Here is a 12,919-nt window from a genome sequence, read left to right as displayed (position 1 = left end):
CTGTGTAGTCTGAGGATAAACTAATACAATGACACACCAATGACACTCACAGGGAGCTGACATCCTTTTTTCTTTTATGTTAAGCCAACCTGTGTAGACCTAGACAGCCTGATACCTGCTGAGAATACAAAGATTTTAAAATATTTTCATCATTTTATCATGCAAACATTTTTATAAAAAAGCCAGACTTCAAATTAAAGTCACGAGAGGTATTTCAAGCAAATCATTCACATTTGATTGGACCGCTAAAAAGTGGACGGGCTTTAAATGTAGTGTGATACCAACACATTTTCATCCAAACTTGTCACATACTGGCGCTTTGTCCAGACCCCTGACAAAGTGCTAACACGTGCTCAATGACCCCTCGGCATCAATATTTGGTTGCAGTGAACACGTGCTTAATGTTGTGAATTAAACAAAAACACCTTCTTAGTTTTAGGCTGCAAAATCACTTAGTTAGGTTTAGGAAAACCAACATGGTTGGGCTTAAAATGACTACGTTTGTACAGTGAAAATGTGACTTGACGTGAACACGGGACACGAACGAACAGCTGATTGTAAAGTGAAAGTTCAAATTAACACACAGGACACGGACAGCGGTCTCCTGGATGAAAGCCTTTTGTTGTTTTGACCCATCCACACAAAGCATCGGTATTTGACGCCCTGGGAATGAGAACGAGCTGGCAATACGGAGATACAGCACACACACCTCCCTTGTCACTAAAAGTTGCAGATTGATTGATGGATGGATGTCATGATATTATTGGTTGAAATTGGTTGGTACTAGCTTACGTAAGCACACGTTGTATTTTGTTTTCCAGGGAGAAAAGATGATTGGATTTTGATATATAAATACGAAGACATTTTTTTTTTTTTTTTTGCATGTTAAATAAAGTACACAATATGACTGGATAGGAGATCTGAAAGGGTTAAAAAGGCATTTTTCATTTCATTTTGACTTTAAGATGCAGGGAATTCATAGATGCAGTACTGGAGGAAATATTTTTGATTATTTACCCAAGTAAAAGTAGCCATACCACACTGTAAAAATAACCCCATTACAAGTAAAAGTACTGCATTCAAAAGTTCAATTATTAATTAATCATTAATGATGCATAACATGTAAGCTGCATTTTAGTGTTCTGCTCGAGGTGAAGCTAATTGCAACACATAATCTTGAGTAGTGCCGTCTGTAACAGTGCATCATATTTTATAAGCTGATCATATGCGTTGTATATAGAACTCTATCATCTATATTTCCCTCTGAAAGTGAATTTTTATATCATGGAGTTTTAGCAAAAAGTGGCACAATGTGGAAATACTCAAGTAAAGTGGAAGTACCTCAGAATTAGTCCTGAGTACTGAACTTGAGTGATCTTGAGTGTACTTAGACACATACTGTAACACGTGCACTCACAGATGATAATAATATCTGGTCAAATTGGACCACTTATTGAAAACAATGGAGCAATATCATCAGCATCTTGATTTTTTTTTTTATATATAGCTTAACATCTGGACTTGACCAAAGCTACTGCACCATCACCATACATACCCCGGAGTAAAAAGTATCGTTTTGCAAGTATGTGTTGCTAAATATCTTTGTGCATGTTCATGTTTTCATTCAGTTGGAGAAAATCCTACAACTCTCGGTGGTCATAAAATTTGTTCGACACCTCTTGGAAAATCTTAAAAAAAACGCACAGAGGTCAAGCTAAAATAAGACTATTTTCCTAGATTACTGAGAAGTGAGATATGTTTGAGATTTTCACCTGACAGCGAGGACTTTCTGATGAGGTACTCGCTGTGTAGAAAACAATACTTCACCCAAAGCAGATGTCATTTCAAGCATCCGAAGCACTTAAAAAGAGGAGTGAACTAAAATGAGGGGGCTACGTTTCGGGTCGTGTGTGACTTGATCCCTCCTGTCAGGCATTATGAAGGTTTCCAACTTTGAGTTTGTGTATAGAGTGGAGGTCTTCCAGCGGATGTGACACTTTAAGGTGATAGATGTGTGCTTGATGGATTCTGAAAGTGAAGGGTGTTTACAGTCAGAGGGGGAAAGGAGCATGAGGTAGAGAGGTCAGTCGTCATGGTGATGCTGACCAGAACTCCCAGAGGGTCTCAGGATTTAGGTAAAACCTGGCTCGACTGCTTTTTATCACCATCTCGCTCTTTCTTCTTGGCTTTCACTTTGTTTTGTATTCCATAAATAATCCTCCAAATCTACTAACCCTAACCCAACCATGTTCCTTAACATCTGATTACTAACTGTGTCATCTGATTATATGGCGTCTGCAGACTACCCTCCACATTGTCACCCTTGAATATTTCTGGTACGTTAAGTATTGCTGTGTTGCTTTCAGATGTGACAGGGTGCCACAGTGCCACAGGACCCGTTTGACACCAGAGCTTCCCTCGCTGCCTCACACAGGGGCTGATTGCCTCTTCCAGCTCACTGTTAGTGCATTATACATCATTGATAGTACACATTTATACCCAGCCATGGCAGTGCTGTAAAGAAATATTAGTTTAATTTGATGTTTTAAGCACACTTGTCATTGAGTTAAGAGCACAGAAGTAGAATAGGAACACGTTATCTAACTAAAGAACGTACTAGCCAGCCAACAGTCGCCGGTAGCTGCGTCCGGTATCTCTTCCCGGCGATCTGCGACAACACTTCACTATCATAGACTGTATATAAAGATGGAAGACATGACAGCTCCCCAAAAAGCAAAGCAAAAACATCTGGATCTCCCCCTGGTGGCTGGCTGCAGTATATAGGTCATAGATCACGCCCCCTCTATGTTAGTAGATGGGACATGGGCCAAACCAAATGGACTTGCTTTTAAATGGACTTGCTTTTATATAGCGCTTTTCTAGTCTTCCGACACTACATGTCAGCATTCACCCATATTCATACACTGATGGCAGAGGAGCAGCCGGGGATCGAACCACCGACCTTCCAATTGGTGGACGACCTGCTCTACCCTCTGAGCCACAGCCGTACATGTCAAATAGATTTTTTCGCAAAGATGGTTTCTGTCATTTTAGGTAGTTCTTATCACGCTGATGTATGTTCAAGTGTTAATTTTTCTGATACGTTTGGTTTTAATTAGTTATTTCATGCTAAAAGGGGGTCAGACGTCATGATTGGCACCTGTGATTCTCTTTCGCTAACAAACTATGGCCATGCTCGGCTCGTAATTGGTTGGGGCGGGTGTGTGGGCGGGACCTCAACACTGCGGTTCCACCACCCGATCACTACTGCGCAGACTAAATCTCAAGATGACAGCTCCCGTATCCGGGATATATTTTGGCTTCACTTCTGTACATCTTCATAGACAGTCTATGTTTACTATGTTTTACGGCCCCACTGACGTGAGTTTTGTTGTCACCATAACAACTAACAACAATCGCCATTTTCTTTTGTATTAGTCAAATTGGTCACGGAAAACAGTTTGATGACCCTTCTACTCCTATTCTATTTCTAAGGTAGAGAGTTTGTGTAGACTGTTTCAACAGAATTGCGTTGCTTGGCAACTGCTTGGGTCCATGTTTACTTCCTGTCAGCTTGTTTCATTCACATACACTGCAACAGGAAATTAACTTGGACACATTTTGAATATGTGGAACTGTGAAACAGTCTATAGTGTTATTGCACAGAGAAGATGATCATGTTTATACCCAGTGTGCACCATTTTACAGTAGTTCTCGATATGCAACGCACCTTAGCAGAATATACTGTACTTGTGCTTAGATTGAACGCTTCAGAGCAGTCCGTTAGGATTTTATTCATCGTTTATTTTTTTTTTGCTTGTTCTCATGGAACAATAGCCCAGTATGGATTTTCCTCCCAACATTTTGAGGAGGTTATTTTTCAGCTACCCAGGCCTCTCAAGCTCCTATCCAATGGAGGCCTCTGGCTCTCTGGTGAAAACCAAACAAAGACAGGAATGTTGATGAGGCCTCCATCTTTACCCAGGGAACTTTCTTTTTTTTTTGCTTTGCTACACCCCAGGAATCTTCCAGAAGGCCCCAGTGTGGTGGAGGCTTTTAGCAGCTCTTTAGATGTGTGTGAAATGAACCCAGCTGTTGCTAAGGCTTCCAAACATCTCCATTTTACACCAAGTGTCAGTGTTCACACTCGCACGCATCTCGACTGGGTTTTTGTCACCCTCTCTCTCTCTCTCCCTCTCTCTGTCTCTCTCTCTCTCTCTGAGAGACGAGCCCTGCGTGTGCCCTCTTGGGCAAAACTGAGTGAAGAGGAGGCTGTTTTTGTGCATGCCTTCACTCAGGTGGCAACAGTATCACATGCACTTTGCTCTGAAATTGAAACTGGCATTTAGCATCACATTGCTTTTACCAGGCTGCTTTGATGTGTTTTCAAAAGGGCAGGTGTGTGTGTGTGTGTGTGTGTGTGTGTGTGTGTGTGTGTGTGTGTGTGTGTGTGTGTGTGTGTGTGCGTGTGTGTGCATGCATGCGTGTGTGTGTGTGTGCTGGCACTTTTCATTCATGTGTGTCGGTATTTGTTTGATGTGTGTCCAGCCTTACGGGGCTGGAAGGTGAATTCCTTAATTTCCCCATGGACTCAATTAGCTTTGTGATTGGCTGAGAGAAGGCCAGGTTGTGCTGTCTTCTGAAGGAAAGGAGACCTTTGAAACTGAGGTGGGAGCGGAGGGAAGAGAAGTGAAGCAGAATAGGAGATGAGCCGGCCACAGTGGTAATGGTAGTGGTGGTGATGCTCGTGAAGACTTGGCCCTGTCAGTATTATTATAATGAGAGAGAGAAACTAGTGGAGCCCCTTCATCCACTAGCAGGTGTTGCACGGCTCTGACTTCATTATGACCAATTAGAGTGAAGAAAATACTAATTATACCTTGGTTTCTAGGTGATTAAATACTAGGTTGGAAGTAAATTGCAGGAATAGGCTAACTGTAATCCCCCTGTGATCACTAAAGTCATTTTCATTTTGAAGTCGCCATCATAATGAAGACTTTCTGTCTGTACAGTATTTCTGTCTGTCTGATTTCACTGTGATTCTGATGATTCCTGGGCCTTTGGTGTCTCTCTGATTATCGTTCACTCCATTTCTCTGCCGCTCTGTCTTTCTTGTCTTAACATTATTCTTTTTCATACTCTGGTTAATGCTCATTTAAAATAGATACTTATTTAAAGCATTCTGAAAACTATATTTTCATGAGATTTTCATGTCTTTTTTTATTATAATACAGCTTTATAAATACTGTGAAAGTATCACAATGCTCAATCCACGGAAATACACACAGCCCGTTTAGTGCCTTTAAACGAGCCGTCAGGATTTCTGTAACTTTGTGAGGTCACAAATATACAATATATAGACCATTTCACAGTTTTAAACTTAAACATTTTTTTTTGTAATTCACTTTTTATTTGTTTTTCCAAAAGAAGTTACATCACAGAGAAGAAAAACATCAGAAAAAAACAAAATAGTAATAACAAAAAAAATAAAAATAAAATATATATATATACACACAGTTTATATGGCAAGTATAGTTATCACTCCTATATCAAAATGACAACAACCAGGGCAAGTATTGCTAGATAGATAGCTGCTACTTACATGTCACATAGTATTGACATTTAGAGCAAACCTCCCATTACATTGCTAGCATTCACAAATAAATAAGTATGACCATCCCTCACACATCCTAATAACATCTTATTGGGTAAACGTCACCATCCCATAGTTATCATTTACACATAACCAGCAAGATTCACCGTTATCCATCACATGTCTATCACTCATATAATAGTCATGTCTGTTCCACCCATCACCACCAACACAACATCATTTATTATCACTTTGCTATCAGACACTTGACAGACTTAAACAACAGTACGTAAGAACATATAACATATAATAATAATAATATAAGCGACTCTCACACATCATGACAATAACATCTTACATATAACGTTATCCGCCTCTCCTTAGTTAGTCATTCAATACTGTATTCATGTAGGGGCCCCATATTTCCAAAAATACCTCCTGTCTGTTGTTCAATTTAAAAATGAATTGTTCGTAATTGACTATTTTGGTAATTTCGCCCTGAAACGTTCTAAACATGTCCCAATTTATTTCCGGTTGCAGTGTATGTGTTTGACATCAGCTGACAGGAAGTAAACAAGGACCCAAGCTGTTGCTCAGCAACGCAATTCCGTTGCAATCTATTGTTATTCTATTGAAATGTGCTAAAATGGAGCATTTCAGACAGAGGGTAAATACTGGCATATTCAGGCAGAGAGTATGAGAAAAATAAAAAGTTTTTTTTGAACATTAAAGCATGTAAACATGTTCTAGAAGAAACACAAAATACAAGTAGGAACCTGAAAGTGAGCATATATGGGACCTTTAAATGAATTGTTTTCTGCAGAATTGCGTTACTTGGCTCTAATGTTCTGTGTCTGTTTCTCCATTAGGTTGCCGGTGTTGGAGTCGACGGCCTCGTCTGGTGACTTGTCACGACCCCACCACATCGTGTCCGTGGTGCCCAACCGCTACCCGCGCTGGTTCACCCTGAGCCACATAGAGTCTCAGCAGTGTGAGCTGGCCTCCACCATGCTCACTGCTGCCAAAGGTACGGATATATTCGCAAATAGACACAGGAACACATATTGCACACAGAAAAAAAAGTCAATGCTGCTAACTTACTCGATGTTAGTGAAGACAGTTACTATTAGTAACACATATATATAATCCTAGTCTAAAGCATTCCTGTGTTCTAATCCCTTCTAGGTGACAGTCGCAGGCTGGAGACAGTCCTGGAGTCCATCCAGAAAAACATCCACTCTTCGTCTCACATCTTCAAACTGGCACAGGATGCGTTCAAGATCGCCACTCTGATGGACAGCCTGCCTGACATCACACTTCTCAAAGTCTCTCTGGAGCTTGGACTGCAGGTACGGAAACACGCCCACGTCGTTTGTCAAAATAGGTACCGCTGTATATTTACTGGTACTGGTTTGAGGAGGTTATCAGGTCAGGTTGTAAATGTGTATGTATATGTACATCAGGCCGTGCTAATTTTAAGGTTCAACAGAATCATCATAGTCTGGAGACAGATGATAACCAAAACTAAACCAATTTCCATAACATCCCTTTGCTATGTATGTGTGATAATGATATTTTACTTTTATCAAGTCCCTATAAGGCCACTGTTTACGATAGAAACAGCTATGAAACTTGAAATTTTAGATATTTAATCATTTTTGTACAGGGATGAAATCTACTGTGCATGATGCCATAGTGGTTCACCTATGTTGACATCTGTTGATTTTTAGTGGCATTATCGTCCTGGAATATGGCAACATCACGAGGGAACATTATTTGCGCCATCAGGATGCACTCGTTTCTGTTAAATGGCTCCATATTCCATGGCCGTTACATGACCATGCAGCGCGTTCACCATGCCCCATGACTCCCATGAGATGTCTACCATACCATTACGCATCCAACTCTGTGAATCCTTTAGCTTTCTGAAAATGTAAACATGTCTGGGTGTTGGAAAAAAGGTTTGAAGATGACTCAAAGGACTACATTTTCTCTCAAACTTTGAGAGTTAATGTTGCACCCATGTTATTATCAGACAGGTTTTAAGACTGGCACTTCATTGTTTTTTCTTTTAACGTAAATTTTTCCTTGCAGTCATTCTTTATTTTGATTGTGCACTTTGTAAAGGTTGATTGTGTAATTGGATTTTACACAGACATTGTACAAAAAAGAAAAGTGGGAGGATGCATTGTTAAATAGTTCCTTGGCATTTGTCAAGCCTGTACTGATGTAGTAAACCATGCTGATCTCTGACAGACTACATTCCTCATAATTTCCTCATACGTTCCATTATATAAGTATTTGCTGTGAAGGTTTGCTTGAGGGTTTTGTCATCCTCATAGCAGCTGTGTTCCTCAGCCGGTTACAAAATGCAAATGTGAAATGAAACAGAGAGAAGGTTTGATGACGAATCAACTACAGAAAAAATGAGTCCCTGTTTAAACGGGACCTATCATGCTTTTGTGCTTTTTCCCTTTCCTTTAGCGTGTTATTAGTTTTTCTGCATGAAAAAGGTCTGCAAAGTTATAAAGCCCAAAGTCCACGCCAAAGGGAGTTACCCCCCCCCTACAGAAACACTGCTCCTGAACTGCCTGAAACGCCTTGATTGAAGTCCCGCCTTTTCTTCCGTTATGTGGTGATGTCACCAAGTAACACATTTGCATAATAACATCCTAGTTGCTAGTTTGGCACGCCTTCGAACAGCCGGTATGAGACAAATAAAGCGTTTTTTGAACATTGAAGTATGTAAACGTGTTCTAGTACAAACCAAAAATTATGCACCTGAAAATATGCATAATGATTGTTGAAAGTATAATAAAATGATTGAACCTTACAGTTCTTCAACCATACTGTTGAATAGAAGAGATATTTAGTTTCCTTGTGCAGTTTGTTCCGAGTTAGAGAGTTTAATGTTGTTATTTCCTCTACATCTTTTCCATCTCCCTCAGGTGATGAGAATAACTCTGTCCACATTAAACTGGAGGAGGAGAGAAATGGTGCGCTGGTTAGTCACATGTGCCACTGAAGTGGGTAAGTGTGCCTGCCTACTTACATTTTTTCTGTCTGTTTCAAGCTGTACTCGATCTAATCACTTAATCTTCCAACTTCATTCTGTTCTGTTTTATGTCTGCCAGGTGTGTACGCACTGGACAGCATCATGCAGAGCTGGTTCACCCTCTTCACCCCCACAGAAGCCACCAGTATCGTGGCCACCACTGTCATGTCCAACAGCACCATCGTCCGCCTCCACCTGGACTGCCACCAGCAGGAGAACCTGGCTTCCTCCGCCCGCACCCTGGCCCTGCAGTGTGCCATGAAGGACCCCCAGAACTGCGCCCTCTCTGCTCTCACACTCTGTGAAAAGGACCACATTGCCTTCGAGACAGCCTACCAGATTGTACTGGACGCGGCGGCGACGGGGATGAGCTACACGCAGCTTTTCACTATAGCACGCTACATGGAGCACCGGGGTTACCCGATGAGGGCGTATAAGCTGGCGACGTTAGCCATGGCTCACCTGAACCTCAGTTACAACCAGGACACGCACCCGGCCATCAATGACGTGCTCTGGGCCTGCGCGCTCAGCCACTCGCTGGGGAAGAACGAGCTAGCCGCCGTCATCCCCCTGGTGGTCAAGAGCGTGAAGTGCGCCACCGTGCTCTCGGACATATTGCGGCGGTGCACGCTGACCACGCCGGGGATGGTGTCGGCGCTGCACAGCCGCAGGAACTCTGGGAAGCTGATGTCCCTGGACAAGGCGCCGCTCAGGCAGCTGCTGGACGCAACCATCGGGGCGTACATCAACACCACACACTCGCGGCTCACACACATCAGCCCGCGCCACTACAGCGAGTTCATAGAGTTCCTGGGCAAGGCCCGGGAGACTTTCATGATGGCTCACGACGGACACATTCAGTTCACCCAGTTCATAGACAACCTGAAACAGATCTACAAGGGCAAAAAGAAACTGATGATGCTGGTGAGGGAGAGGTTCGGCTGAGGGCGAGGCTCCCCTTCCCACTCTAGAACTTTTCTATTAACTTGAGTCTGCCTTTTGAACTTCTTTTGGACTTATAAAATAGACAAGTAAAAAGAGGGATGTGACTTGTAGAATGAAGCAAAAAGAGAAAGGAAAACAAAAAAATCAACAGAGCCACACGCGGTATTATTGTTCTTGCTGTTGTTATTGTTATAAACATTATTACTATTATTATTATTAATAATATTATTACTACTATGTGTACAGAAGTGTTTTTATTTTTCAGAAGAGAGGAAATTTGTCACGTTGTGAATGTTGTGTGTATTTCTCTACATGTGTGCGAGAGGAAAAATGAAAAGTGAAATGGCTTTTTTTTTATTTTTGTTCTTTTATTTTTATGATTTAAAGCATCTTTTTTTCCCCTTTTATTTCCAGTGTATATTGAGTAATATGTTGTCAAGTGGCTGAAGCCCCTTCTACAATAGCGCTCATGTAAAAACATAAAAGAAGAAAAAAAACAAAAACCTACGTCTCGGCATCCTCAAAGAGAAACTAAGGCTTTAAAACCACACGGAGCACCTCCCTCTGTCCAGGCCCTCACCGGTGGGCGCTGGGCAGCACTGCACAGCTTAGCTCGGCTCGGCTCGGCTCGGCACAGCTTGGGTTAGCACTGACAGAAAGCCGCCATCAGCATTTCTTTTAGACACAGCAGTAGCAGCAGCAGCACTTGAGCAGCCATTAGTTTTCTCTGGGTCCCAGGCATTAGCTTCATTACACACAACAATGCTCTTAGCTAACTCGTGTTGTTGTTATTGTTGTGATCCTCCCCACCTCCATAATGAGTACCTGTTTTAGACAGGCTACAGTGATGGCACATTACACAAAGATAATGAGTATTATTATTACATTAATGTAATGTAGTACAGCTGTGATTTTTAACAGCCCACGTTTGACTAAATAACCGTTCTAGTTGAGTTTTCTAGTAGATACCCAGAGGGAGACGACTACCTCATGATACGGTATTTAACCTGCTCCCTTTTTTTTTGTTTTGTTGCTGTCATGATATGTATCATCTATGACAGCTGACAGTTTTAATTCAAACAGGAGAGTCACTAGTGAGACCAAGGTTATGAGGAGATGTGGAGTCAGATTCCTGCGCTCGGCTTTGCTGTACTCTACGTCATCAGTACTTCCAACCCCGAAAATTGGCTCCAACAGACGTGGAAGATGTGTCAGTATGTCAGTTCCCCCCTCTCATCTCCAATAGCCACCATTTTACGGTATTTTTCAGACTAGGCCAGTGTCATTTCCCTCTGTGCATGTGAATCATAGAAATTAGACTTTCTACTGTTAAAGTTCATTGTGTGGAACCTTCAGTAATTGTCAAACCAGAACGTTCTCAGGGATTTCTCTACACAGGAAAAAAAAAGGCGGAACAAATGAACGACTGACTACAGGAAAAAAGACAAAAACACGACACAACATGAGCGAGCATTTATTGTACTCTGTATATATGCCATAGTATATGTCTGAATATGGAGGATCTGAAAGTATATGTTAACTAATTTATACAGAGTATTCTATGTAATGTGAAATACTTGAAGCCGCTGTAGTTTGCTCTCTCTCTCTCTCTCTCTCCCTCTCTCTCTCTCTCTCTCTCTCTCTCTCTCTCTCTCTCTCTCTTGCTCTCCTTCTCTCTTTTGTCTTCTCTTTTTTTTTTTTTTTTAAAACAGAACATATCAGAAGGACTAGACTGACCTTGTTGACGGCTGTTTGGACTCGCAAGGCCTCATCCCGTCATAAAATGCAGGTTGAGTCAAATTGGTGATGGCGGAGAAAAAACATTGTTCATTCCTGCTGACTAAAGCATAGAAAGGGGGTGGAGGTAGACTACTCCAGGTCATTGGTTGAGAAATGTTTGAAAAAACACAACACAGGACATAATTATGCATGTAAGCTGTTGCACTAGTTTTCCATAGGATCCTATGGGGGGGATGTGCTTTATACAGGACCTAATTGGAGATGAATCTGGTTAAAAATCATGTATTATGTGTCCAGCCTTACATGCATTTAAGGGCATCTCTTGGCTGATGTTCTGCCTCATGTTGCATTAATATAACCCTTAATAGTTGTGCAACTCAACAAGACTCACATTGATAATTATGCACAGGTTCAATCTAGCTAAGATTAAAAAAGTCTCCTCACTTCTCCCTTTCATGTCTCCTCTGCAATGTTCAGCTGTCCTATCATCACTTGCCTTTTTTTACCTTCTTTATATGTCTGATTTTTCTTTTTTTTCTGTGCATCTTTTTTTCTCTCTTGTGTTCATTAAAGATAAAAGCAGCCTTTTCTCTTGCCTTGTCTTAACGCTTTAAAGTAACCAAACAGGAGATCTATCTAACAACCAAACGCGTTCTAAGAGGTGAGAGACAACCCACCTTGGTCCCAGCTTTAGTGTCCTTAATTAGTAAGTGAATGGCTGTGTAACTCATGCTTTAACAAAGCAATTCCTCACGTGTGTTTGGTGAAAAAAATACGTTGTCCAGTGTCTCTTGTTCTCTTCAGAAACAATTTCCTCTGAGTCTTTCTAGCTGTTTTTTTTTTTTCTTTTTTTGTTTGTTTGTGTAGGAATCTTCTGCTCTCCCATTTTATTTATTACAATGACCCATGTATACATGCTTATGAAATTAAGATTTGATACACCGATATCAATTTATTTATGTAACTAAATCACTGTTTTATAATCTTGTTAATGAGTCAATAATTGATTTTTTTTTTTGTTTTTGTTTTTTGTTTTAATAAAAGTTAGTTTTTTGAAATGTATTTTAACGTCCTCTGCCTTTTTGTTTTGCACCCAGGGCTGCAACTAACTATTATTTTCATTGACGATTTTTTTTTTTTTATTTAGTTGTTTGGTCTATAAAATGTCAGGAAATGGTAAAAAAAAATGTCTATTAGTGTTTCCAAAAACCCCAAATGACGACCTCAAATGTCTTGTTTTGTCCACAACTCAAAGATATTCAGTTTACTGTCATAGAGGAGTAAAGAAACCAGAAAATATTCACATTTAAAGAACCAGTGTGTAACATTTAGGGGGATCTATTGGCAGAAATGGAATATAATATTAATAAGTATGTTTTTATTTTGTTTATAATCACCTGAAAATAAGAATCGTTGTGTTTTTGTTTCCTTAGAATGAGCCGTTTGTATTTACATAGGGAGCGGGTCCTCTCCACGGAGTCCGCCATGTTGCTCCGCCATATTTCAACAGTTGCCCAGAATGGACAAACCAAACTCTAACGTTTCCTGCTTGGGCCGGAGTCGATAACGTTACTCGCTCCCGTCGC

At 40.9% G+C, this 12,919-nt stretch overlaps 1 protein-coding gene across 1 annotated transcript in view; it reads left to right on the top strand.

Moving 5' to 3' along the window:
* Positions 1–12,395, top strand: part of LOC141769040 (zinc finger SWIM domain-containing protein 6-like) — a 57,051-nt gene extending 44,656 nt beyond the window's left edge. Inside the window, exons 11-14 of the mRNA XM_074637669.1 lie at positions 6,463–6,620; positions 6,779–6,942; positions 8,542–8,623; positions 8,728–12,395. Coding sequence (XP_074493770.1) covers positions 6,463–6,620; positions 6,779–6,942; positions 8,542–8,623; positions 8,728–9,593 — 1,270 coding nt within the window. The 3' untranslated portion in view covers positions 9,594–12,395. The remainder of the gene's footprint in view (positions 1–6,462; positions 6,621–6,778; positions 6,943–8,541; positions 8,624–8,727) is intronic.
* Positions 12,396–12,919: the final 524 nt, after the last annotated feature.

Source organism: Sebastes fasciatus, chromosome 6 (assembly GCF_043250625.1).
Source record: "Sebastes fasciatus isolate fSebFas1 chromosome 6, fSebFas1.pri, whole genome shotgun sequence".
NCBI lineage: Eukaryota > Metazoa > Chordata > Actinopteri > Perciformes > Sebastidae > Sebastes > Sebastes fasciatus.
Note: the sequence above shows the minus strand (reverse complement) of the source record. Positions and strands in the feature narration are given on the sequence as shown.